At 33.1% G+C, this 27,864-nt stretch overlaps 4 protein-coding genes across 4 annotated transcripts in view; 2 read left to right on the top strand and 2 right to left on the bottom strand.

Moving 5' to 3' along the window:
• The window catches only part of LOC126824888 (eIF-2-alpha kinase activator GCN1), a 45,615-nt gene extending 39,405 nt beyond the window's left edge, over window positions 1–6,210 (bottom strand). The window contains exons 1-7 of the mRNA XM_050554315.2: window positions 5,978–6,210; window positions 4,589–4,697; window positions 3,835–4,033; window positions 1,800–1,908; window positions 1,100–1,198; window positions 590–724; window positions 35–103 (exon numbers count right to left, since the gene is read on the bottom strand). Coding sequence (XP_050410272.2) covers window positions 35–103; window positions 590–724; window positions 1,100–1,198; window positions 1,800–1,908; window positions 3,835–4,033; window positions 4,589–4,697; window positions 5,978–5,992 — 735 coding nt within the window. The 5' untranslated portion in view covers window positions 5,993–6,210. The remainder of the gene's footprint in view (window positions 1–34; window positions 104–589; window positions 725–1,099; window positions 1,199–1,799; window positions 1,909–3,834; window positions 4,034–4,588; window positions 4,698–5,977) is intronic.
• Window positions 6,211–6,677: 467 nt separating this feature from the next.
• LOC126824893 (interaptin) lies at window positions 6,678–13,886 on the top strand. The gene is made up of 7 exons (XM_050554324.2): window positions 6,678–6,731; window positions 8,102–8,645; window positions 9,045–9,167; window positions 10,383–10,541; window positions 10,861–10,976; window positions 11,794–11,899; window positions 12,436–13,886. Exons 2-7 carry the CDS (start codon window positions 8,337–8,339, stop codon window positions 12,625–12,627), a joined length of 1,005 nt encoding a protein of 334 aa, XP_050410281.2. The 5' UTR covers window positions 6,678–6,731; window positions 8,102–8,336; the 3' UTR covers window positions 12,628–13,886.
• Window positions 13,887–14,662: 776 nt separating this feature from the next.
• LOC126824368 (GPN-loop GTPase 3) lies at window positions 14,663–20,983 on the bottom strand. Its single transcript, XM_050553578.2, has 7 exons — window positions 20,783–20,983; window positions 18,503–18,611; window positions 17,818–17,905; window positions 16,931–17,251; window positions 16,446–16,545; window positions 15,941–16,069; window positions 14,663–15,279 (listed from the first exon to the last, which is right to left on the bottom strand). The coding sequence occupies exons 1-7, from the start codon at window positions 20,828–20,830 to the stop codon at window positions 15,223–15,225; spliced, it is 852 nt and encodes a 283-aa protein (XP_050409535.1). The 5' UTR covers window positions 20,831–20,983; the 3' UTR covers window positions 14,663–15,222.
• A 189-nt stretch (window positions 20,984–21,172) lies between these two features.
• Window positions 21,173–26,670, top strand: LOC126823944 (actin-related protein 2/3 complex subunit 3). The gene is made up of 7 exons (XM_050553011.1): window positions 21,173–21,302; window positions 23,072–23,165; window positions 23,524–23,600; window positions 23,744–23,812; window positions 24,295–24,418; window positions 25,593–25,687; window positions 26,589–26,670. Exons 1-7 carry the CDS (start codon window positions 21,297–21,299, stop codon window positions 26,649–26,651), a joined length of 528 nt encoding a protein of 175 aa, XP_050408968.1. The 5' UTR covers window positions 21,173–21,296; the 3' UTR covers window positions 26,652–26,670.
• Window positions 26,671–27,864: the final 1,194 nt, after the last annotated feature.

Raw genomic sequence — 27,864 nt, 5'->3', positions numbered from 1 at the left:
TTCATACATGATAAAATGTTTTCAGGACACTTACTAGAACATGTCTTTGGTTGTTGGTTCTTGATGCCAGAACCTGCTTAACATAGATTTCTATAAATGGAACCTGGAAAAAAAATTTAAAAAAAATAAACAAAAATAATACTATGTATGTTTTCCAGTCTTAGGCACAATTTATCACAAGCAATTAAGCAAGCACAAAAATATACAAGCACAATTTTTCATAATTAGTAATGTATCATGTGAAATAAAGGATTTGGGTGGCTGAGTAACCTAATGCATGTATTTTAGATCATGACGTCTGTCATAGAGTCAAGCCACATGGTTTCAATCTCTAGCTTGAACCGTGTAGGTTTTCTTAGATTTCCCACCAATGCTAAGGATCCCTGCATGCAGACGAGTTGTTGAAATAAAGATATCCATCATGTTAGTACAAAGTGATCTAATTTTTGTTGAGTAGATACTAAACCCTATTTCTCAATTCAACACTTGTGTAAATCAATATCCTATAATAAGAATGAAAACCTGTTCTGTTACTTATTGTCTGTAGAAGCCCAATGAATGAACGATGCTATTTATAACCATATCTTACTTTATATTTTTTAACGGCTTCCTGATTTTTAATCGAGTAGAAATATTTGAGTAGAAGAGAACAGCAACATATTGTGATGATAGCTGGTTCTTTCTCCTGTACAATCATAGCATATTTCTCTGTAAAACTTGCATCCTGAAAGAATATGAGTATGGCTTTAATACTAGAAGGTTTGTGTTGAAGAAATAGTCTCACTTTGTTTTCATTTATATAAGTGGAAAAAAGTATGCAAATCCATTGCCAAATGTAAATAAAAAGAGTTTTTATCTAGTTCAGATTTAAGCAATTCAAGATATAGTATTTTGGCATACATTTTATATAAAATGAGTAACTAGGTAAATATGATAACGACATATAGGTATATTTAGGGGGTATCATCAAGTAGCTCATCAGTAGTACACATTATTTAAAATCCCTAGCATGTCCATCTAAATATTATTGACCACACAAATATATATGTGGTCAACATGTGGAAAATATATTAATAAATAAATACATTTAGAACCATACCTGTGACCAGAGTGTTTGTAGTTTCCTGTAGGTTGATTTATTTATGCTCTTGTTATTAGCTGATAGTGCATTATAAATTAACGTAATCTGAAGACCAACCTACAATATACAAACACATAGTTTACTATTTCTTGATACATACTTACATGTGATACAAGACTAAAATAAACCGAAGCGCACAAAATTAAATAACAAAATATAAATAAGTAAATTATAGAGTACTTATGCGATTATTAACGTACTACATAAAAGATGTCCACTTGAAAACTGAGTTGAAGAGAAATTGTTGTATACTGTGATCAGTTAAATTTATTAACTCATATTAACCACATAAAAGAGAGAGAGAGAGAGAGAGAGAGAGAGAGAGAGAAATGGGGTTTAACGGCCACTCGTCATTTCGTGACTAACATATGGTTTAATTTTATTTCAATAATTCGCTTGTGCGTAGGGATCTTTAGCAGTGGGAGGAAACTGGAGGACCCGGAGAAAACCCACGAGGTTGGACAGGTGACCCTATTCCTTGTCACGTACAACCGGGGATTCGAAACCACGCCACCAGTTGACTCAATGACAGGCTTTATGATACAGCGCACACGTGCTAACCATTCGGCCATCCAACCCCTCAACCACAGATAAACATGTAATTGGAGTGATATTAAAACCTGGCATTAAAAAATGAAGTACAATTTGAAATTTTTACCATTTGTTGTAATATTAAATCATCTACTCCTTTAGGTGATGCCAGTAATGTAGACAAAATACAGCAGGTCCATGATAATGCCACTACGCTTTCTCCTGATGCACTTCGACTGAAATTTCAGAAATAGGTTTACACTATAGATGAAGGCGATTTCATATTTTTTTGTTTCTGTTTTTATCAGAATGTGGTGATTTAAGATGTTTATGACTTAGTTTACATGTACAGGAAAGGTTCAAGTTAAAGTGATTTCGATTTGATACTTTTCATTTTCTAAACACAATGTTGTGATTTAAGGAAAGGGTTTTAGGGTAAGTACACCGATAGAATTGATTGGTATTGGGTATCAGGCTAGACACTGACGACATATTCATATTTTAGTTGATATCTATTCACAAGAAGTACGGTAGACGGATGATAGAACATATTCAAGTGACTGTGATAATGAAGTATATTCCAAGTTGTTGTAAAATACTAGTGTGAGTCATGATCGGCTATGTGCTACATGAAATATAAATGTAGGCACATTGAAAGAAAATTCTTTACAAGTAACCATTTATGTAGTAAAAAGTCAAGTAAACACTAAATGACATATGTAGTAGTCAAAAAAAAGGGATCAAAACGTTATAAAAGTGTGCAAGAAGAATTTAAGTCTATTAATTACACTTGGGGCATAAGTCCTTATTTCTATAAAACAGAGAAAGACAAAACTGAATACATAGAAGCAATCTCAAAATATGCGACTACTAATTAGATATCAGTAGAATAATTCAGTATGCATGGATGGCATAAGAAATTCATACTTAAGATGAGTGACTGTTGATAAAAGTATATTCAAAGTTTTATCAAAATTCATTCATTCTCTAGAAAAAATAAAATTATTGTGTTGCAGTAGAGCAATTAAATACACAAGGCATGGATGAAATTTATGTTTGAACTTGATGAGTGTCTGTAATGGTGGAGGCATAATCCAAGTTTCATCAAAATCCATTCATTAGAAACAAGCCAACAGTGAGGCTGATGTCCCCCGCCGAAATCCCACAATAAATAGAAGACACATAATAATTAGTCGCACATTTATTGTTTTCAAAAGTATCAAACTGGTTATCAACTATACACTAAGTTTCATCACTCTCTATCAGATAGAATCAAAGTTATTTTGTCCCAAAGCATCGACCAATGAAATTTGTTAGCTCTGCTTAGCTTTAGCTCGAAATGTTAATCCTTGAACATCTACTTCGAGTTTAAACATTCTACCTTAATTAAAAGCAGAGTTGTTATATTCCACAGTCTTGACTAATCAAATTGCTTATCGCTCCTTAGCCTGAGCAGAAAATTCTCATCATCGAACTTAGTCAAGGTAATGATATAATGAATCTATACTCTCACTTAATTAAAACCAAAGTTATCATGCCCCAAAGCATCAACCAATCAGATTGCTTATCTCTGGTTACTGTAAGCAGACAATGTTTATCTTCTCAATTAGAAGGAGAGTTATTGTGTTCCAAAGTCTCGGCCAATCAAATTGCTTATCGCTCTGTTTACCCTGAGCAGAAAATGCTCATTATCGAACTTAGTCAAGGTATTGATGTAATGAAACTACACCAAGTTTCATCACTCTCACTTAATTAGAACCAAAGCATCAACCAATCAAATTGCTTATCTCTGCTTACCCTAAGCAGAAAATGCTAATCTCCGAACTCCATCGAGGCATTGACCTAATAAACACCCACTCCAAGTTTGAACATTCTAGCTTAATTAGAAGGAGAGTTATTGTGTCCCAAAAAGTGTGACTGACAGACAGACGGACAAATCCATTTTAATAGTCCCCTGCTTTCTTCGAAAGGCGGGGGACAATAAAGTTATTGTGAAACCATATATACATACTGTAAGTTTTTCATTTGTTTGGTTTTTTTTAGAAAGGAAAACTTACATATCACTTTTTATTAATCAAGGAAGACAATTGATTTGTTGTCTTAAATAGGTATTTGCATTGTCTAATGAATTTGAATGATACAGATTATGAAGAAATATTTACCACAGTGGACTATTTCTAACCCGTCCTTCAGCAAATGGTGTTAAACTTGATACAATTTGTTTAACAGTAGCATCTGGGTATACTTTGGTAAGACATTGTATAACCTGTAATACTGCCTTAACTGATCTTCTATCTCTATAATATCCTAGAGTTGTGACAAGAAATTTGACAATACCCTTCACAGCAACTTCAGGGATTTCTACAATAAAAAACATTCAGAGAATTAAAAAATTCATAATTTCCAAAGACTAAAACTTATACATTAAAAACTGATTTGTACAGCTGCTGGTAATAATTATTGGTATGACAATCTTAAGCAATGTTTGTCTGGGAAAGTGGAAAACCATAGAATATTAAAAAAATTACATGGTGCAGACTTTTCTTAACAAACCTAATAAATATTAAAAGTCATAATTTATGCTATGTAGTAATTCATCACAGTCTTTAATACTACAATATTAACATATCGGGCCGGTTAAGTGTCAAAAGGGTGTATCTAAGAATTTCTAAAGATTAAGAAATAGAACACTTTGCATTTCAAAATTTCCACAAACCAAGATACAACATTTGGACACATAATACCCAGAACAGTTCTAATTGGCGTAGAGATACACAGCTTAGACAGAAATGTGCATATTAATTGGGAGATTTTAAAAATGCAAAAAAGTGTATTTGACGAATTTCCCGAGATATACCCTTTTGACAGTTCACCAACGAATTAATTGTTAAAAAAAAAGAATAGCATTAAATTCACCATTTTTTTCAATTGCATCATTTAACTCGTTCAAAACTTCAATTCTTTCTCTTGTACTCGAGACACCAACTTTCTGTGCAAATTTCTTCAATACTTCAGCACCAGTATTCTTATAAATTATTTTCAAAAAAAGCATGTACAATTGTTAATATGGTGACATAAAATGATAAAATTGCAACCCTAATAGTAGTTTACTTTATTTAATCTGTTATCATTGGAAGGTTTTTATCTTTTATTTTTAGATTAAGCCGTTATAAGGAGAAGGAGGAAATATTGGGTTTAGAATGCAGTAGTACGTATAAAATCCATGTTGACATATATTGTCAGTTTGTAGTGTGCTTGCTTATAAACTGCTTATATGTTTACTGTTCAATATTATACTTTAAAATTAACATTTTTCATGGATTATTGCATGTTTGTGTTGGCTAACGATTGTCATGAAAATTAAATAAGAAAACTAATAATGCAAATTATAACTTATTTTCAATGAATTCAATTGTAAAAATATGAATTTCAAAGTTTTTTTTTATTTCCTAGGAAGGTGCCTTGGTGAAAAAAATGTGAACATCATGTGTGGTTTAATGGTCGAGAGCGAGAAATTAAGCAATATATTGAAACAACACAAGGGACGTTAGAGAGATATGAGTTTAATGTCCACTCGACACAGACTTGGTCATTTCAGGACTGGCATATGGTTCAGTTTTATTTCAATAATTTGCTTGTGTGTAGGGACCTTTAGTAGTGGGAGGAAACCAGAGGGCCCAGAGAAAACCCACAACGTTGGACAGGCGACCCTACTCCTTGTCAAGTACAACCGGGAAAATGAAACCACAACAGTTAACTCAATGACAGACCTTATGATACAACGCGCCTGCTCTAACCATTCGGCCATCCAATCCCTCGAATAAGTAAAAAGCCATTGAACTGGTACGATTGTATACAAGAACGACAATATAATTTACACTGCCCTACATGAGCTATGAAAAGAAGATTTATTTTTTTATAAATTATTGGTGTTTTTTGCATGTAAAATGATCTGATCATAATTCTCTTGGCACTATTTACATTTACTAGGCTGTAGAGTCTGTCCAGCCCTCAGATTAGCTGTGCAATATGAACATGAGACATCTGGGTTACTTCAATTCAGGCGCAGTGTAAAATGCACCAATTCTGTAATACGACAACAGTTCCAATAGCCTAAGGCCTAAGTAAATTTTAGCTAAAATGAATGTGATGGTTAACAAATTACACATGGTAAGTTTTAGAAATCAAGTTTTTTCAAATATTATAATGGATAAAATACTGCAACAATTTAAATGAAATTTTCAAACATAGAGGGAGACTATACGACGAGATTTATTAATTATGGTTATTTACAAGTTCACTTACAGTAGAGTCAGCCATTTTGGTTGTGCAATCGCCGGTTTCGTCGTCTGCCTGACAGATTTCTAAAATATTAATGCATTAGATATCTAACACGGTTGATTCATTTTAAGTGCAGCAATTTTTTTTGAAAATATGTTATTGAATGTGTGTGACTTAAGTCATAAAGTGAAATATCTCTAATAAATAAAGGTATTGCTCAACGATTTGCAAAACTCTGTAAATCAGAAACGTGTTTTAAATGTTGCTCTCTAGAAACGGAAACCACGTTTGTTGTTGACACACATTGCGGGAAGCTATGAACTGGCAGTAAACATTCAATTACGGCTGATTTTGGTCCTGCACAATAGATCTACTATCTTTTATAAATTGTTATATCAGATCATCTAATAAAATATTCGTTTTAATTTATAACTGAGATAGGAGATAAATAAATGAAGTTAAAATATATAATCAAAAACATAAGTTCTTTGTTGAAAAAAGATAAAAACAGTCCACAAAAGACCACACGGTGCTTGTCGCGATGCCAGTTTATTCTCGTTTCTTGTGAAATGTTTCATTCAGCAATATGATTGAAATCTCAAGAATATTTTTCTATCACGTTTCATTATACATGTATCTATAACAATTAATCCGTTCGGAAATTATTTACGACATTTCATTTTCACTGAACCGGAGTTTCGTTTTAAACCAATCAGAATCTTGTAATTGATTTAGTCCAGCCAACATCAACATGGAAACATGACGCTTCTTTGATTTTGTAAACATGGTTTTATTTTTAATTTTATTTAGATCACAAAAAAACTCACTTTCACACTCCCCATTTTGTAGGTCAAAACACAAGTAAATCATAAAAGAAATTGTCATTTTGTGAATTAAGCTTTTGATAAAACAAATATCTTGGAGTTGGTTTGTTTTTAGTTAACAAAAATTCGGAATGCAATGGCCCATGGGTTTATTAACGTCCTACAGTTTTGCTCCTAAACTGGGCTAATGGAAGACGGGCATACGCCATACAGTGTGCTATGAGGGAAATTTTGTCCTGGCAGCAGCGCTACGGCCTACTCTTATATCGAATTCCAACTGCCAAGGGATCTTTTATGTGGACTCCAATTTGTACGCGGACCTCGGTTTTCCGTCCCATCCGAACGACTAGACAGCTGTCCTCCGGCCCTCCGTCCTGCATCACTGACAAGGGGAAACCACGTCGGAAAATCGGGATGAACTTTCTCGGCCAATGCATCGACTTGACGAACGAGGCTAGACATATTCCACAATTCATGTCAAACATTGACGTCATATTCTTATCAGGAGAGCATGCACAATAAATAATATCTAATCGAAGTTAAACACAAACATATCTGAATTTTTAGCAAGTCTTTTTAACTGCTTATTAATATGAATTGGATTCGATCAGCCGCTCTCGGATTCCATACATCTTTGACTTTATTCATGCCAAAATAGTATGATGAAGTAAATGCCGACTGATTTTTTTTTGTATAGGCCTTAGTGTATTAGAATGCAGCACGTTGATACTAAATTCCATTCATTCTGTTTCATGTTGAAGTTGAAATACAAAAGTTTGTGCAGATAATAAGATGATTACGTAGTAATCAATGTCCTTAAAAATACAACATATGCGACTCATGGAAAGAAGCCAGTTTAGGTTATTTTTAATGGAGAAGTCCAAGATTTCATAGAGTATTGGTTAATAAAAGTGTGTTTTTGTCTACAAATAAAACTCTAAAAAGGTGAAGAAGTTTCAGCCCAAAATATTGAGTCTTTTGGAAGTATGTGCCAGGTTTGCTTAAAATCTGGTTATATAAGGAATTCTTCTAACATACATATGAGATGTAATCCTTTGATCTTTGCGTACCATTATTTCAAGTGGTACGGACAATGTGCCAATCATACATTATTTTACACTAGATAAAATATTAGACTTGCAAGACCTTTTTTCACTGAAATGCCTGTGCACTGTATTTTAAATTTTTAACAGTCTCTAGCAAGACATTAAAACAACACTCAGACTAATGTCCTCATACCTGCGCTAGAAAATACAACTATACGAACTGGATTTAGACTATTTATTTTCCACTAGTTATATATTTACATTATTTTTTGTTTCAGAAAACTTGAAGAAATTATTACAGTCATAGATGTAGGCTAGATGATGTGATTCCAGAAGCATAACCCTCAATATATTTGTTTATTTGAAGATGCTTATCAAGAATAATGTTTGATTGAAGTATTAATTATTATACATAAACAAAACAATACATGTATACCTAACAAAGCTAGTGATATTATTGTTTGCGAAGAAGACATTTTTTTTTTGTTTGAGTGATTTAAGTTTATTGAAATTATGCAATCTAACAGGAATAAACCTCGTCCATTAGGGATAATGAGACAAAGTTTAACCGGACTTGATAAAACACCACATTTACCTCGTCTTTCAACTGATACACTGTTTCATGATTCTAAATTGGACAGAAATTATCGTGGAATACAGGGAAATGCAATGTCAGTGCCACCAACTTATATTAAAGACATTTCTCAAACACCAAACAGAGATTACTCTGACGAAAGACGGAAAAGTTCATCAAAATCAACGCAATCAGAATTGAGCAAGTCACCTGACCCTTTAACAAAAAGAGAGTTACGAGATGCATTAGTAAGTTACAAAATAAAGAATAAAAACTTTAACCCTACTTAAATATTGTCTGCGAGAATAGGTATTCTTTTCCATTCATGGTACATTTGTGGTATGTACTCTAGATTTGAAATATTGTTTGTATGTATTGATTTGTTTTCTAATATTCTGGTATGAAGTAGAATAATCCACAATATTACGGTACTAGAATATCACAAGAATACAGAAAAGCCAGCAGTTTCAGTCTGTGATAGTTGCCTCATGTATCAAGATTACTTATATTGTGGAATTTGGGCGGGGAGTCAAATGGTTGTATCCAAGTTTTACCAAATTGTTCCGATATAAAAGTCTGAGTAGTATTGAGTGGTCAAATTCATTATCTTCAATTTTGTGTTACTGGTATCTGAAATTATTTTTTAGAATCGTGAAAAAGACTTAAAACAACAAGTGACTGATTTATTAAAAATTATTGAAGAACTTCGAGCTGAAATAGCAACTAAAGATACAACAATATCAGAGTTACAAGACACTCTTCAAAAACAGGTACCAGTAGTTTTTTTAGCCCATTGGCCCAGCAGTGTTGTTACTTCTGTCAGTCCAGTACAAACAATTTACATTTTCAACTTCTTCTTTAGAACCCATGATATGATTTCTACCAAATTTAATCAGTAGGTATAGAATGAAATAATTTTATAACATTCCTTTTTCCAGAAGTCAGCTATCTATATAATTTACTTATTTTAGGGTTTCCTTAACCCATTGGCCAAAGCAAGGATACTTATGAGGCCATTTGTGTGATTCTTGAATCAATGAACAACATAATTATGTGTACTAGTATAATTAATGTAAAGTATGATAATACAGCTTGTGGTGGAGCTATAGTTTCATTTCGAGGATATTAGGATCATGACGGAGGGGACAGGTGGGTGAGACAAGGATGGATGGAAAGGCTAAGTTATTATCTATTCTTAAATGCTGGGGCCTGGCTAAAATCTGTCGTAGGTGGCAGGGGAAAAGGAGGTTTTGAATAAGGGAAGTGTTGATCGAATGGAAAACTAAGATTTAATTGTGTACTCTTAACCCTAAAATGGTATATGTCACCATAATAACAATCTGATTGAAATACAAATCTATCCACTACATTAAAATCTGACCGTACCTTTTAGCCCTATTAGTAAGTGCAGGGGGACTGCACCACACAAAATTTACACAAAAACAAATACGCGGACAGGACATCATACTCAGGAAAACACAAACATACAGACAATTCAAAAAAAGTGAATGAATCTGATGTCAGTTATTCGATTGGAAATACAACTGTCGCTCAGTTTTGTTTTCTGTCATGGGCACCACACGACAAGAACACAACCCAACAGATAATTTGATCTCGCATTATTAACAACACTCTCAGATCCTGGTGTAGTGAAAACAAGTAAAACAAAATGATAAAAAAAACGGAACGAAATAAGATCTGTGTTTTGATCAGTTTGCTGTGATAAATAAAAAAGAATATCCGTATATTAGTCTAAAAATGACTTAAGTATTAAATTACGCTGTTTTCCTCTCCAGGTTGAATGGGCAATATGCCAGAATAAATGTCTATGATTGTACTGTGACTAAATTCAATTCAGTTTTATAACACAGACTACTCAGTCTGGTTAGTGTGGCATATAAGTATAAAAAAATTATAAGTATTTGGAATGATGTTTGTGGGTATTGAAAATTTGAATACTTTATTGTAATTTGTTATATTTACAGGAGAGCCAGTTTAAAAGTAATTTAGCTCAAGAAGTTGAAAGACATCAAGAAACTAAATCCAAACTAGAAACTGCAAACCAAAATAATAAAGAACTTCATTTAGAAATAGAAAAATTAAAATCAGAAAATGAATACCTTCTAGAAAAAATAAAGAAAGAGGTAAATTCAATATGTTACTTTTGTTTATAAAAATCAGGATGTAAATGATTCAATCCACCGAAAATGCAAAATATATTATAACACATTGTTTCTCGACTGAATTCTTTCATGGGTAGTAGTGCTTTTTAAAGCACCAAAGACCAATCATAGGTTTTTGTGAAGTCTTCAATCTTCCATATCATCAATAAATATCTTGATTGTTCAAAGTAGTTACTATTTTATTATTAAGATTAATGGCTTTAATGATCAGGAGGAAGTAATATAAACTTCAAACGGCAGGATATATCCTTTGATTGACCATGTTTTTGTTTATTAATAGTATGAAAAAAACCTGACATCAGTAATAGAAGAAAAAGAGAAAGAAATAAAGATAAGAGATGATAAACTAGTTAAATTAAAACAACACATGGCCGATGCCCTGAAAGGAAACTCATGGTAAATAGACTATTCGGTTTGGGTGGTTATTGAAAATTGAAAATAATCACTGAATTAAAGCTTCTTACAATAAAAAATCTACGTCTTTTTGACCCCCGTTTTTACAAAGCATTCTCGATCTTAAGTTAAGAATTTACACAACTTTCAACCACTGTTTATGAGAAATATCTTTGATCCGGAAACACAAAAATTTGCACCTAGATTCTTATTGATGTATTTGATACATTATAACTACAAATGTTTTATAAAGAGCTTTTTGGTTAAAATAAGGCAAACAATTTTGAGTAAATTCTTAACTTAAAGCATACAACATACATTCCTAACTTAATCATACATTATGCAAAAGATAAATCTGCCTAATGCAGGTGTTTCTTTACGCCTGAAATGTTATCTAAATTATTAATTAGACATAATTAACTTATCCAGACCATAATCAACTCTCGATGCCATCACTAGCCTACAATATTTAGCGGACTGGAATACACATATTATGAAGGCTGATTGAGCGTTAAAATGGATAATCAAGACTTTGTTTTTTATCGTATCGACATTAGTAATGATGATCGAGGCTAGCGTACAATTCAAAAGCTAATATCCTGGTTCAAAGTGTATCAATTTCACTGAAATTTTCAGTATATTCTATTTACATTATCTATTTTTTAACTATTATGGTGAGAACTGTCAACTCTTTTTCTAATCTCCCATAATCTGAGAATGTTTTGTGGAACCGGGGTCTGGTTCACTATTTATCTTTCATAATCGATTTAAGTTAAAAAAACAATATATCATTTTCATTTTTTAACAAATATTTTTACAGGGAGAGACAACAGCAATTAGAAGAATTAACTAAAGAATTGGCTAAAATACAAGATGAAGCAGATATGTTGAGAATGAAGATCAAATCTGTCACTAAAACTAAACAGGTATCTTTCAAGATAAAATTATATCCACTTGCTTTTAAAACTGCTTATTTTTAATTAGTTTTTATTTCTAAACATTAATGTGATAGAGAAGGCACTTTAATCCAAGTAAGGATGATATACAGTGCTGGTTCGCTAACCAGGTGTTCTTGGATTCACTCCCGATGCTGGCAGAGAAAGTTCCTCTGGATTTTCCGACGGGATTGGCCCTTGTGAGTAGTGCCGGACGGAGGGCCTGGCAAGGACAGTGTCTAGTCGTTCAGTATGAAAAACTGAGGTCTTGTGTACACATTGTCGTGCATGTAAAAGAATACTTGGAAGTTGGAATTTGAAACAAGAGTTGACCCTAGCGCTGCTGTCCAGGCAAAATTTCCCTCGTAGCACACGGTATGATATATGCCCATCTTCATACGACCAGTGCTGGGATTTTCTTACATTTAGAACACTACTGTTTGCTTTGTCTTTAATTTAGTTACCATATTACCATCAACAGTTTGCTTTTCACACTAATAATACTTTTCCTCCCCGTTTATCTGTAGGGTCCATGCCACATATGTGTAGAGAGTGCAAATAAATTACAGAGGGCATTACAAGCGATAAAAGAAAGAGACCAAACGATCAAAGAACTAAAAGGTTTAGCAATAAAATTTGAGACTCAGCTTTCACAGCAAGATCAACTTCTCAAAATGTGGGCTGATGAAAAAGGGCATAAGGTCAAGTTGCCTAAATGAAACATAAAGCATTTAGACAATTTTGGTCAAATACATGACAGCATTATCCTCATATGACCCAGGTTTTCTATTAACAAAATTTGGACAGTTAATTGTAGGTGATTATTTCAATAAAATAGCAATTAAATAATAGCCTGAAAATAGCGCTTCCTAAAATATTATGGGTTTCTAATTCTACAGGGTAATATTTGTATCTATTTGGTTCCAAAAATTATTTATCTTTATACTGATTTTGCTACATGTTTACCAGATTGGTCACATTATATATCTTGTTAATGATATGTGTGTTCTACTTTAAATTCCATTTGAGCATATTTAAGTTGGGAATTTTTCTTTTAGCCTTGATTATATAGATGTATATAATTTAAAGATTAATGAATTAAAAAAAAAAAAAAGATTGTCATTTATCTGATTACTTAATTATTGTTATTTTTGTATGAAAAATGGTTTGAAAAAGACTTAACATTAAATATAACTAGGGCTGTGCCGATATACCAATATGTATAGATACGTTTGATCAATATTTATATCAATATGAGAATTGCAAGATTACCTATCTTATCACTGTATCATTGAAGCATGTATTTTTTACAGAAAGACAATGAAACCACATTCAGTTTTGATAAGAGGGATGTAATAGGGCTATTGTCTTGGTGCCATAACAGACATTTTTAGCTATAGTAGACAATAAAAAATAGGCTTAAAAACAAGGTATGATTGAAAATTCAAGAAAGCTTGTAAATAATTTGGACAGTATCGGCACAGCCCTAATAATAACTTCAGACCATAATTCAATATCAATATTTTGATTTAGCAATTTTTATTTCCTTGCAGGGGCGAATGTCCCTTTCTAGAGACTAAATTATCTCCCTTTTATAAAGATATCAATACTTTCAATTAAATTCTTGTCTTGTATGTTCATGTACTTCACTCAATATATACTGGTACTAAAGAGAATAAAGTTACCAGTGATGTTTGTTTTAGGGCCCCTTTCTGAAAACTAAATTATCTCCCTCTAAGGAGAACTATGCCCATGACAAATATTTAATGACATACCTTGAATATTTTCTTGAATGAAATTGATTATGTAAATCAGGGTACATTTTGTTAATGTTTGTTATATTATTTTTAAATGAAACGTTTTTTAAAATATTGTTAATGAGGTATTATTCTAGAAACAGTATTATAGTTATTTTTTTTAATTCATATTCATTCTTCATTTTCCTTTGTGATCAACAGAATAAAAAAAATAATTTCAATTGTTTTTTTCCTTTATAAGAATGACATGAAAACATTTACTGGTAAATATCAATTAAACTAGAGCAAATAGGGCTCAATATCCAAATCCCAAACTGATCAGCAGTAAATATTTCCTTGGTCCACTAATATCACTGATAAGAAAAGAAATAAAGGTGTTTGAAGTTTATCTGGATACAAAAATATTTCCTATTTAGTGTTAAGGTGCCAATTCTGCCCGAACTATACTGGGTGTAACATTATAGTGTTAAAAGAAGGCTTTCGCGAGAGAGGGATAGAGAAATGGAGTTTAAGGTCCACTCGACACAAACTAAGTCATTTCGGGTCTAACATATGGTTTATTTCAATAATTCGCTTGCGCGTAGGGGTCTTTAGCAGTAGGAGGAAACCGGAGGACCATTTGACCATCCAATCCCCCGAAGGCTTTCGCATTACCGCTGTGGATAGGTTTGTAAAAATCCTTTGTGTCATCCTTAAAAATGAAAGTTCACATCAGGTAAGATGGATGGCGACTGCTGATTTTTAATATTGCTGAGGATATAGCAACATTCAACCTGTTCCGTCCCATAAACAGATACATTTACTCATCTCACGGGTGTAACCAACAAAACTTGAAAACCTATCTCGAAAATCAAGACAGTTCTCCTTGACCCCTGCCAGAATTCAAAACTTGAATATTCTCTTCATAAACCAGTTTTCGTGAATTATCCACTTCATCATAATCCCTGTATTTATAATAAATACTTATTTATTGTACCCCAATTTCACCATAAATTGATAGGTTAAATAGAATTTATTTTATTTACATCAAGTACACATATATACAACATAAAGATATGTATACTGGTAATTAGGCCATACAAAAAAAAATACTCTGGTTCTCAGACAATCCTTTCCAGAAATCTGATGCGGGAGGGAGGTTTTTATTTTTTCAAAGGATGACTACTACGCTAAACATCACATTTCCAGGCACTACATTTATCTCATTGTGTTGCATATAGGAATGTATGATTACCCAGTAATATTGATGAGGGTTGTGTACTTGAAAAATAGGCCTATGCCACATTTCTGGATTCATTCAAATTATTTTATCAAGTTATTTCCTGTAACCTGACGAGAACAGGTCTGCAGCCCTTTATAAGTGATGCAGCATTATCTGAGAACCGGAATATTTTTTTTTACGTGGCCTCATGTTCATATTGTTGAATCTTTACTCAATTTTGTCCATCCACAGCACAGTTAAATTACAGATAGTAATGGTGATAAACAGGCTTTCACAATCTTTCATTGAAACTGATCAATACAACACAATAATCTTGTTATCTTCGAAATTCTAGTTCATGGCCCATCAAAACCACTGTCTATATTTGTTTCATCATCTATTTCTTCTGGTTCCTATAGAAAAAAATATATACATTAAATGTAAGGAATCAGAAATTAAATAACCCCATCCCATTCCAAAATGAAATTTTTTTTATTAAAGAGTTGATATCAAAAGGTCTCCCTATACAATTTTTAATAACATTTATGCCTGTCCCATGAAAAAGCTTTGGGAAACAAAATCAGCCATTAAATATCAAAGTTTAAATTAAAAATACAAAATAAACTGTCCCTTAAAATTCATCTATGGACCAGGTACCGAGCATGGAATTGTGACGTTTTATCAAAAATCAAAGTCTGTCAATTGATGTGCAATTGGACACAGGACACCATCAATTTCTACGCTGGTTGCCCACGAATATAGTGCAAGAATTATTAGTAGTCCTTCTCTCTTTTCCCCCTTTTGCATGGCGATCTTTGTTGACTTTTTGGGGTAGAATTGAAGAAAAGGGTTTGAATATATACATTTTCTGCCAGGTTTTGGTGAATATTCATGATTTTGAGGCGGAAGGATAAGAGTTAAGAGACAGGTTACGTTGAAATGTAGGGGTGACAGTTGGGGAAATAAATGATTTAATGTGGCCAATTGTCCAAGTAGCAAGCATGCCAGGTTACAAGTCGATAGTACTGAGACTGTTTTCAAAGAGCTTCATCCCCAAGATGAACAAAACTGTACCCTTATTTCTCTATGTTCCAAATCATCGCCATACTGGATAGCCAAGTCTATTTGGATTAACAAGTCATTAAAATTTTCTTCATCGCTTATATCCAATGGAATAAATTTGACTAAACTATAATCATCAATCTGAAAATAAATCAAAGACAACCATTATGTATGTATATAACACATTTTTTTATTCACAAAAGAGACCTGTGAATCAAGACAAGAAAAGTATAAGGTAAATATAGTCTAAATATAGTGTTGAGTGCTGTTACAAACTTTTTATTTTTTGATAATTTGATTATTAACATAATATGATTTAGTTGATTTTAAGTTTATAGGTGACGCCTATAAGAGAATTTAACCCTTGATTAAAAAGGGCTTTAGGTCTATCACACGGGTTATGAATCCGCTATCATCAAATCTTAAACTTCATTTAAAATTTCAATAATATACAGACTTTGGGGGGGGGGGGGGATATCCTTTAACCTGTCTGCATTTAAACTTGAATAATGCTCACCATAGTTGCTATAGAGTCATTTAATTTACGGAATCTGTGGTTAAATTTTGTTTCTTCAAATTCTTCATGCAGCAATGAATGTAAATCTGGTTCTAAATACCTGAAAAAACACATCAAAATTAACTAGGAGCATTATAAATAGATTAAATTATTTTGTTCCCTTAAGAAAGAAAGATTGCCAGGCAATTAAACAATCAGCAATATTCATGAACATTTACTATAAATTTAACGTGATCAAGGGCTATAACTCTAGAAAGTAATCATCGGAAATCATTGTTCATAAACATGGATAATAACTTTAGCCTTTAGAGCGTTTAGAGGTTTAAATATGAAAATGTGTTCAGAAATATTACTCTTCAAAACACAGCTCGAAATCGAAAAACCTTAAAGTACAAAATGCTTCTTTCTTATTCTCTAATGAATAATCCCTCCAGGGGTGACAAAAATATACAACAATATTTCAATGGGGTTATAAAAATATATACCTATCAAGTTTTTTCTTTGCTTTATTACTTAACAAATCAACTTTTGTCATCACATTTACATGAGGGATCTCTAAATTAACCATGGCGGATAACGCAGACATCACACCTGATACAAATTTAGACGGTTCAACCATAAATTGAGAGTCCACAATAAAAACACCACAAATACGGAAATCCCAATTTTGTAAAGTGTCCACAAGCTGTCTCATAACTGGTATGTGTGTATATAGTTCAATCTGTCCTGGGCAATCAAATAAAATGTAGTCATCTTCAATCTCATCTAGTTGTTCATGTAACCAGTCAAAATTCTGAGCCAAATACCTAAAATAAGCAGAAAAAATTTGTGGTATAGGAGGGTACAACAAAATTTTGTTAGCTATGGAAACTCCTCCAATGAGAACTAGTATCATTTCTTCTAGAAATGATAAGCATAATCTGTCCCATGCACAACACCCAACCACCTGCACCTATAGTTAAATGGAGCAGAATTTTGATTGTGCATTTCAGAAGCTGGAGCTGCTGGGCTCAACTCATGAATTATAACCATATAACCACTTGGTGTTTGGTTAATAAATCAACATTAATTACCCTACAAATGGTATTAATTATGTATTGATTAAATCGTCATATCTTGTTGGCTGGGGAGTGTCCATATTTACAACAAAATGACAATTAAGTGTACCAGTAATAATACCTGGGCTTCACGGAGGCAACATGCCAAAGTAACTGGCTTTCCCACAGCAAAGTCACATATATTGTTTAGAAAAGACAAAGAAAACATGGTCTCACAAAATGTCAATACTATAACAACAAGTAATAACACATAAGGTAAATAATTTCATTTTAAATGCTAGAGTTTCCTAAGTTTTTCCATTTTAAATACTTACTCCATACAGAATACCAGACCACCATTAGGACCAAATCTTAAAGTATCATCTTCCATAGCATCATCTACATTGATTAGTTCTCTTATATCTGAAACATTGAAAAAAAATATAATATGAGCAAGACAACCTGTTTTCAGGCTACCTGTACATGGATGGTACAAGTAGACAAGAACACAGTAAAGTAAACCGTTTGTTCTAGACAGTTATATATACAATGTACTAATCTCTCACATTTCATACACTTTCAGAATTTCAAATTTTCTAAGAAAGTCAAAACATAATTATTTCTATGTCTTTTGCTCTATTGGTTATCAAATCACTATTAAACGATCATGGGCATTATTTCCCACCCTTAAAAATCTATGACACAGGAAATAACAACACAATTACCTCCCCTGTTTTGCTATTGACAACATGGGGCAGCCATTTTCCAACGTTGGAATTTGAAGTTAAAAATGACATTTTTGCCAATTTCTCAACTGGCAATAGCGAATTATAGGATTAATAGGATTATTCTTTAACAAGGTGGGATTGTTTATGGATACCATCTATTTTAAGGCTTTATTTTAATACATTTTAAAAATATAACTTGAAAATTTGCAATTGCAACTTTAAGCATCCTTGACTACACTGGGGGCTGATTAACTATATGTAAAGATTAAATATCCTATCCCCATTAACTTACCAGCTAAGACAGGGTAATCAAAATGTTCTGCTGCTGGATCAAGATTAACAACATGTACTGTTCTTCTTAGCACCTCACAATGTTTGACTATATTACTGCAATATGTTGACTGAAGAAAATATAAAAAAATATATCGTGCAATTTGTGACATACAGTATTTATTTCTGTTGGGATTTTTAATATTATTGTGCTCCTCCTCAGTCCTAACATCAAAATTTTTAATTAATAAATCTAGTGACAGTGGAATTTACAATTCTACATTCGCCCATCATTCAATCTGATTAAAACACAGATCCTTTTTTCGTTTTACTTGTCTTTACTACACTAGGATCTGGAAGAGAGGTTATATAACCAGCGTTCTGGTTGATGTGAGGGATTAGCCAAATAAAGAAAAATAAGACAGGAAGTAAGGCATACTATCAGAACACACACTCATCTATTCCACACTTGATCAAAATGGTTAAATAATATTGTGCCATACTCTGGGAGCGTGCTGATATTTGCAAGCACGACCTCGGATATAAATAGGGGCAATATAAATATTTTCAACGGAGAATTTGATAGAACCATGAACAAAATATCCATGACAAAATAAAAGATGTCGACCTGTCCATTTATCTATCGCCGACGGACCGGCGTAAATTTTAATCACTGCTAGGGCTAGGCTAGTTCCTTTAGGAACTATCTCTGATCAGACGATGTCTGATGACAGTTCCTATCCCTTCCTATATACATGTAGCTGCAATTTGAAAATACGGTAAAATACCATGCATCCCCGCCTCTGTTCTCAGGCTATTTTGGAACCCTTACCTTCTATTTTTCACTGTGATTCTTTGTTTTTCGTAAAAGGATTTATTCCTCACCATATCTGACACATATTTTTAATAATTCAACACTATTTTCAAGTACAATTTAGCGATTAAATAAACATGGGGTCTGCACATATTCAAGTCTCGTAATGGCTAATCAGTTCAAACATATTTTGAGTAAGCTTATGTTTTTAATCGCAAAATTCTACTTTATAATAGTGTTGAATTATTATAAGGAATTGAATTGTCAGTAAGGAGAATCACGGTGAAAAATAGTCGGTAAGGATTCCAAAACAGCCTTAGGCCAGAGGTGGGGTCAGTATTTTCATATTGCAGCTATAATACAGAGGTAGTTACTTTAGTAACGTATATTGTATTGGCTCTAACGTTACTAAAAGTAACAATAAAACACGGAGCGATAGGAACTGTCTGGGCGACCTTCGGTTGCACGGATTTTCGTACTATAGTCGAACCATCTGCATGCGAATGACATTTAGCCCAACCAGTGGTCGTGACCAGCCGTACCATGCAATAAAGCACGGTCGGGATAGTTCAAAGATGGCTGACAAAACTGACACTTGAGAAGATTTTCTGAAAAATATTATAAAATTGACGATTGCCGCTGCGTTATTTACACCTTGATCGGTATTATAGGGCCAATGTTAACACCTGAAAGTTAGTGAATGGGCACTGTAGTATAGATGTTAAATTTGATTTTTTTTCCTTCTTTTTTTGTTGAATTTGACAGATTAGGATCTTCTTATTCACACGACACACGACAAAAAAACTGTACGTGTGAAATGATCATGGTTGGGTGACATAAATCCAATGAAAAATATTCTGATATTGACTAATCCTATTTGTAACCCATTTTAAGCTTGCTTTCACATCGCAGTATGGAAAATTAACCAGTTTTTAAAAATACATGAGTAAATAGGAGAAAATATAGCAGACGGAACAACTGACATGGTCGCCACCATATTGAATAGTCAATGGCTAGGGCCATTTGCGTTTGGGTGCTGGTTCAGACTGTAGTCGCGACCATAGTCTACATCCAAAGGTCGCCCAGGAAAGAAATGAAATGAAATGTGGTTTAACGTCCTACTGTTCGGCTCCTAAACTGGGCTAATGAAGACGGGCATACGCCATACAGTGTGCTATGCGGGAAATTTTGCCCAAGCAGCGGCACTACGGCCTACTCGAATTCCAACTGCCAAGGGATCTTTTACGTGCAGGCCAATGTGTACACAACACGGGACCTCAGTTTTCGTCCCATCCGAACGACTAGACAGCTGTCCTTGTCAGGCCCTCCGCCCTGCATCACAGACGAGGGGAAACCACGCTGGAAAATCTGGATGAACTTTCTCGGCCAATGCAGGGATCGAACACCCGACATCCAGACTAGCGAGCCAGCACCCACTTCTTAGCCACGTGATCCCCCCGCCCAGAAAAGGAACTAGGGCTAGGCTACCTTTCCACTTCCAGCTGGACCAATAACCAACTGTCCATAACGAGGCATGTTTCGATCTGTCTATATTCCATAAACATAAACTGCTATGTATAAATAAATATATGATTTCAGTAGGCTAATTTATCTTTTAACTTCTCCCTTCACGTGTTTGTTGTTTTCAAACACTTTAAGATTTGTGTTTCATTCATTGAAGAGTTCCTCTGTCAGTCTGTGCCGCTTAGATCTCTACCACGGTTCCCCGGAAAATAAATTAAAGATCAAACATTCAAAATATCCATTAACAATTTTAATCATTGTGTAAAGATAGCAGGTATTCTAAAAAAACAACATCAAAATTGTTTTTACTGTGAAATAATATAATCATATACGTCAAATTATTTTTCGATGTCATAAGAGAGCAATCTGTCACGTGACAGAATAAAAAGGAGGAAGTCAAAGTAGGCGGAAGTTGAATGTTGAATCAGAAGGGTGGAACGAAAAAAAAAGAACAAATTGTCAAAAATACAATTTAAACATGCCGGTTTGTAAATTTTATGACGTAGCTATTTTCTATGATTATGTCTCAAACCTGTCATTGTTAGAAATTTCTGGTTCCATACAACTTACAGCCGCACAATAATACTCACAGATTGTCATTTCTGTGGCAGTAGCCCGAAATTAGCAATTGACGATTGAGTGCACCCTAGGCTACACCCAGGAATCTTTTAGACTTTGCAAGAAAGTAAACATACCTTCCTGACAATTTATTTGTTCCAAATATATCTAAAACAAAAGTATTGAAGCCAATAAGTTGAATAAGCACCCTTTCTTTCACTTCAATTTGCCTTTTTGAAGTTTTTGTTGACGAGGTGCAGAGGCGAAGTCAACTCTAGTCGAGTGGCAAGAAGGAGTGAGAATGTACTTTTTGGCTTCAAAACCTTTTAAGATTTATTTTGAACAAATACATTGGCAGGAGTGTAAGAGTTAACATCGCGAAGGCAAGAGCAGAAGAAATGAACATGGCAAGGTTGTTTTGAAGCCACTCCTGTTAATCCCAAATGCTGAATTAAGGCCAAACAGAATTCTGACTTTATAGTGAGAAATATCGTAGAAAATCATGTAACAAACAATTCTAAATGTTTTAAAACAGTGGTATGTAATACTGAACTTTATAGACACTCGGGGGATCACAGTGGCTAAGTAGGTAAGACGCTGGCTCGCTAGCCTGGAGGTCGGGTGTTCGATCCCTGCATTGGCCGAGAAAGGTCATCCAGATTTTCCGGCATGGTTGCCCCTTGTCAGTGATGCAGGACGTAGGGCCTGACAAGGACAGTTGTCTAGTCGTTCAGATGGAACAAAGAACCGAGGGCCCGTGTACACATTGGCGTGCACGTAAAAGATCCCTTGACAGTTGGAATTCGATATAACAGTAGGCTGTAGTGAAAAGGGAAGCCACAATGGAGCGAGACTAGAACCATATCATATTAACACAAAGGAATGAGAGAGTACTTGTCAGATTTCTTAAAAAAACACTTTTCTTGATAGAATAGTGTACAGATCTTGATATGTACCGGTATGCACTAGCCGATGATGTACATGTAGAAAGGTAGGAGTATCTCCTGAATTGTAATTATTTCTTGATGAAGACCGATAGGTGTTTGATTAAACCTTTGAACATTCATCTCTTCTAAATACAGACACACCAGTCCGACACCAGTGCGGTGGTCCTTGTTAAATTTCAGAATTGGTCTGAAGCACATCTTTCTCATCATTATATGTGCATCAGTGATCAAATTGTTAATAAAATTCTTCAGTGATTCAATTATCTTTTAAAAGCAAAATTAGAAGTGTTATTATTCTATGTATGTTACAATATTAAAGGGGTATTATGGGAGATTAGATATAGAGCTGGTAGTTCTCATTATAATAGTTAAAAACTAGATAATGTAAAGGGAATTTCCTGAAAATTTCAGTCAAATTGATCCACTCTGAACCAAGATTTTAGCTTTTGAATTTAGGCCTAGCCTCGATCATCATTACTAAAGTCTGTACGATAAAAAACATAGTCTCGATTATCTATTTTTGGATCATCAATGATCGTTGAGCAGCAAATTGGATTCAAATCCAGTAAATATTGCAGGCTAGCGATGAGTTGATTATGGTCTGGATAAGTTAATTAATGTCTAATTAATAATTTAGATACAAATTGTAACATTTCAGGCCTAAAGAAAGACCTGCAATAGGCAGATTTAGCTCTTGCATAATGTATGTTTAATATTATTTTTACAAATCTATATTTTTTTTTCTCAGGCTTATCATTCCTCTTTAACAAGCCAACGGTTGGTGGCTAATATGGGATTGTTACCAATAAAAACTCAGTACAAAGGTCCAGCAGCAAAAGAAGGTTGAATTTATAGAAATATTTAGTAATTTATTATTGGAACACAATATTCAGAATAAGAAAGTTTTCATAGTTTTAATGCTTTATTATATGATAAACTGTAAATTTATTGTAAAAACATACAAATCATTGGACTGGAAGTGAAATGAGGTTTAACCCCTGTTGATGCTTTACTAAGTTTATTGGAGAATAGCATACAGTTTTTTTTTTTAAATTACTATTGTTAGAATTCGGTCTGATCAATGGCATTTCTACCAACAATTTCCAATCATCAAAGATTATTTTACATACAAACCACTGCATACACATATAGACAATGCGTTTGATATATTTCAATTTTGTAATTCATCAATCTTTGCAGTGAATGGAACTGATATCATTGATGAAGCCATTGGGTTTTTCAAAGCCAATATTTTCTTCAGAAGTTATGAAATCAAGGTAAACTTTGTTTATATGTTGTTAACATATTTAGAAATAAGATGAGCTGAAATATATGATTCATAAATATAAGGTATCAGTAACTGTTTATTTTTAAAGGTATGTTATATTTAGATTATTGAATATAATTGTGTTTATTACAGAGTGAAGCTGATAGAACTTTGATTTATGTAACTTTATACATCAGTGAATGTTTGAAGAAATTGCAAAGGGTAAGTGTTATTAAGACAAATGTAAATAATTAGAGTTGTAATATCAACACCACACTATGCCATATATTCCATTTTGTGTGCTTGAGGGATTGACATCATTGTAAGGACTGTGAAAATGAATTAGATTGTAGAAAGCATAATAAACTGAATGCATATTCTAGTAGCCTTATTTTCCCCATCAATTTTAATTTGATATTTAACTTTTTTAAACAAACTAAAACTACTAAAAAAAAAACAAACTAAATAACCTTATATCAAACTTATCCATTATCCTATATTATTTTCAATTGACACTTCCGGATTTAATTTATCTTGATTTCGTGAGTAGTGAAAACTGAATAGATCAATTGGTGACAGAAATTGATAGTAAATCCGTCTTCTCAATTCTGCCAATTACAAACTCATTATTCTTCCAAGATTTATCAATAACACACTACATGTATGTCCCAATACATGTATATAATTGTAAACTTTCATTTCAGTGTTCAAGTAAAAGTCAAGCAGAAAAAGAAATGTACACATTAGGAATTACTAACTTTCCCATTCCCGGTGAACCAGGATTTCCTTTAAATGCTTTGTTCACAAAACCAACAAAACAAGAAGATGGTAGGTCTACAATTTGCTGGATTTGAGCTCAGTTTAGAATAATGTAGAAATTGTGTAATTATTAAGTCAAATTCGCTATGGTATTCACAGAAAATGCTTACGATATTTATGTATGAATAACAGACATTCAGATGGGCAGTGAGAGCAAATCTATTTTTATACCCAATATGTTACACAGATGTACAGAAGCACAAGAGCATTTTTATATGCCCACATTGAAATGTTGTCATATATTTCATTGCCCCTGTCAGTCGGTCTGGCGTCCACAATAGCTTGTGGAAGCTCTAGAGGCTAAAGTTAATATCCAACTGACTTGAAATTTATTCACGGTGTTTAAGGTCATGAGACAAAGAAGCCTATTGATTTTCAATGATTTCTGATAATTACTGCCCGAGTTATGGCTCTTGATCACTTTGAAATATCTTGTGGACGCTCTAGAGGCTAAAGTTACTATCCGATTGACTTTAAAGTTATACACAGTGTTTACTGTCATCAGTCAAAGAACCCTATTGTTTTTCCAAGATAATTACTGCCAGAATTATGGCCCTTGATCACTTTGAAATATCTTGTGGGCACTCTAGAGGCTAAAGTTAACATCTGATTGACTTTAAAGATATACATAGTGTTAAAGGACTTCAGACTAAGAAGCCTATGAATTTTCAACGATTTCCGAAAATTACTGCCAGAGTTATGGTCCTTGATCAGTTTGAAAAATCTTGCGGATGCTGTACAGACCAAAGTAATCATTCAGTTGACTTTAAGACAAAAAAATATATTGATTTTCAATGATTTTTGATAACTTGAACATCTATATCCATGATATTAAATCTTTTGTATACTAAACGTTAGCATGGGACAGAACTAGAAGCCAAACAATTTCTAATGATTTTCTGATAATTAATTAATGAGTTGTTACTCTTAATCAGATTTTAGTGTATTATAAATGTTTCTTTACCAACAAAAGAAAAAATATGCGGCAACTCTTGTTGACTGCCTAGACGATTTAGCTGCTGTGGGCGTATGTTTCTTTGCCTGACAACCTTTCTTTTTATAGAAAGGGCGAAATTTGTGTTTTATCATAATTAACGAGTTGCTAAGATGTTACTTGATTCTTCTGTATCTACAAATGTAATAAGCTGTAAAAAGTATCACCTATCATAATGTCTTTTTACAGAAACAATGAGAGCCTATTTGCAACAACTACGACAAGAAACTGGACTTAGAATGATAGAAAAAGTATTTGATCCTAATTCCAACAAACCAAGCAAGGTAAAATTTATTCTTTATTATGTAACAAAGTTTTTTTTATACGCCAACATTTCCATGTGGTAGTATATTGTCGTCGCCCCTATCTGTCCGTCCACAATTTGTTTGTGGACACTCTACAGGTCATAATTCTTATCCGACTTTGGCGAAGCTTGAAATATAGGTTTATCTCTAAATGATCACAATTCCGTATGATATTGAATGTATCGGATAGAAACTTCAACAATTATGGCCCCTGATTGTATCAAAAATCATGTTTTTAGCCTTTGGACACTCTGGAGGTCACAATTTTTATCCAATTTAGATGAAACATGAAATGTATGTTTATAACCCAAAGATCTCGATTTCTGTCGATATTCACGCATATCGGACTGTAACTTCCTGGATTATGGCCCAGATTGTATGAAAAATCACATTTTTAGCTTGTTGTTCCCCTAGAGGTCTCAACTTTTATTCAATTTTATAAACTATTTAAATATATCACTGTTGCATCGTATCAATGGTTGAGTGTGAATCTCGTGAAAATCTGACCGAAACTGGCCGACAAAATTGCCGCTCCTTGTATGCAAATAATGTAAAAGTATGTAATACCAAGGTTGTGAACCCTCTAAAAGTCACAATTTTTATCCAATTTTAATAAAACTTGAAATGTATGTTTATTACCCAAAGATTTCACTTCCTGTCGATATTCATGCATATCTGAATGTAACTTCCTGGATTATGGCCCCTGATTGTACAAAAAATCACTTTTTTTTTTAGCTTGTATTCTGTCTATCTCTTGCAAAATGTGGGCATATCGTGCATGGCAACTGCTTGTTTCACAGTATATTCTTTCATTTTGATTCTTTTTACTTTATCTTTTTTTTCAAAGATGGAAATAAAATAATCTTCTTTTATATTTCAGTGGTGGTTATGCTTTTCAAAGAGAAAGTTTATGGACAAAAGCTTATCTCCTGCTGGACATTAAAGAAGAGAAAAATAAAAAATAAACAGCTTTTAGTATCAATTGAATTATTTAAACAAGAAGAGAGAATATAATAACTATATAAACTTCATATTGTTCAGAATTCATTTATTGTGCCCAAAACAGAAGATGCAAAACAACTTTAACTAAAGTCTTTTTTGAAGAATATTGATTAAAAAATTGATGTGGTTTATAATCTCTACAATGATGTTATACAATTGATATGTACACAGTAAAAGACATGTTTAAAGACTTTTAAGTAATTGTTCATGACTGGTGTATTTTTTAAAAATTAAGACTTCTAATAACAATATATCAATGGGTTTTTCTTTTTTGACATATTTCTTCTTTAATATGGTACCATAAATAGGTCATGGTCAATTATGAAAATACTTATACAAATAACTGCAATATATGCTAATAATTCTATATATTATATGCTCACATTCAAACATAAACATTTAACTGGTTTTGTTAAGATGTTATTTTGGTTTTTAACAATATTTTGGAGGTCTAAATAATATTTTTGATATTTGGCAAACTTGCAGTACAACTATTTTTCACATTCCATATTCAACGACCACGAGGACAGAGTTTTGGATATTCTTCCATTGAGAATTACGCTTATATAAGTTTATAAGGTAGCATAACTACGGGCAACTGTGACTCTTCCATTGAGAATCATGCTTTTATAAGTTTATAAGGTAGCATAACTACAGGCAACTGTGACTCTTGCAGAGAACATGGGTATGTAGAAGGTGGTTGTACTGATGCATTGTTTTTGTTTTTAAATGATGTATGATGTAATAAATATTGTCTGATGCTTGTAGAAACACATTATATTACTCCAACTTCAGCCTTAGTTTATACATTGCTTTTCATTGAAATATTATTTATTAGTGTATTTTTGTGTATATCTGTATGATTACATAATACAATGTATATAATACTTCATGTCTTCTACATTTTATAAAATTATGTAAATTTAACAAGAAAATAAATCTATCATAAATAATAATCTCTTATGAATATAAACCTGTTTTTATTTATCATAGTCCAGGCATTTTAACTCAATTTTGCATCATTCTGGGCAGTCCCAGTCCGTAATCCGTGCCCAAATGGGTCAAATTGGCAAAAATCCAAAATGGCTTCCAGTTTTGACTGGAAAATGCCAATTTTTATCCAATTATGATAATATGATCAAGTTTGGTATCAA

This window comes from Patella vulgata, chromosome 6 (assembly GCF_932274485.2).
Source record: "Patella vulgata chromosome 6, xgPatVulg1.2, whole genome shotgun sequence".
In the NCBI taxonomy this organism is placed as follows: Eukaryota; Metazoa; Mollusca; class Gastropoda; family Patellidae; genus Patella; species Patella vulgata.
The sequence above is the reverse complement of the archived record's forward strand: the minus strand, read 5'-3'. Positions and strand labels throughout refer to the sequence as shown.

Bases quoted from the DNA above. Each gene is read 5' to 3' on its own strand.
- LOC126824893 (XM_050554324.2), top strand. From the start codon at position 8,337: ATGCAATCTAACAGGAATAAACCTCGTCCATTAGGGATAATGAGACAA. The intron at 9,168-10,382 runs GTACCAGTAGTT...TTATATTTACAG, and splicing joins AAGACACTCTTCAAAAACAG to GAGAGCCAGTTTAAAAGTAA. The intron at 10,542-10,860 runs GTAAATTCAATA...GTTTATTAATAG, and splicing joins TAGAAAAAATAAAGAAAGAG to TATGAAAAAAACCTGACATC.
- LOC126824368 (XM_050553578.2), bottom strand. From the start codon at position 20,830: ATGCCTCGTTATGGACAGTTGGTTATTGGTCCAGCTGGAAGTGGAAAG. The intron at 18,612-20,782 runs GTAGCCTAGCCC...TATTTTCTTCAG, and splicing joins GTCCAGCTGGAAGTGGAAAG to TCAACATATTGCAGTAATAT. The intron at 16,546-16,930 runs GTATATATTTTT...GTGTTTTTTCAG, and splicing joins GCAAAGAAAAAACTTGATAG to GTATTTAGAACCAGATTTAC.
- LOC126823944 (XM_050553011.1), top strand. The intron at 23,601-23,743 runs GTAAACTTTGTT...TGTTTATTACAG, and splicing joins TCAGAAGTTATGAAATCAAG to AGTGAAGCTGATAGAACTTT. The intron at 25,688-26,588 runs GTAAAATTTATT...TTTATATTTCAG, and splicing joins ATTCCAACAAACCAAGCAAG to TGGTGGTTATGCTTTTCAAA.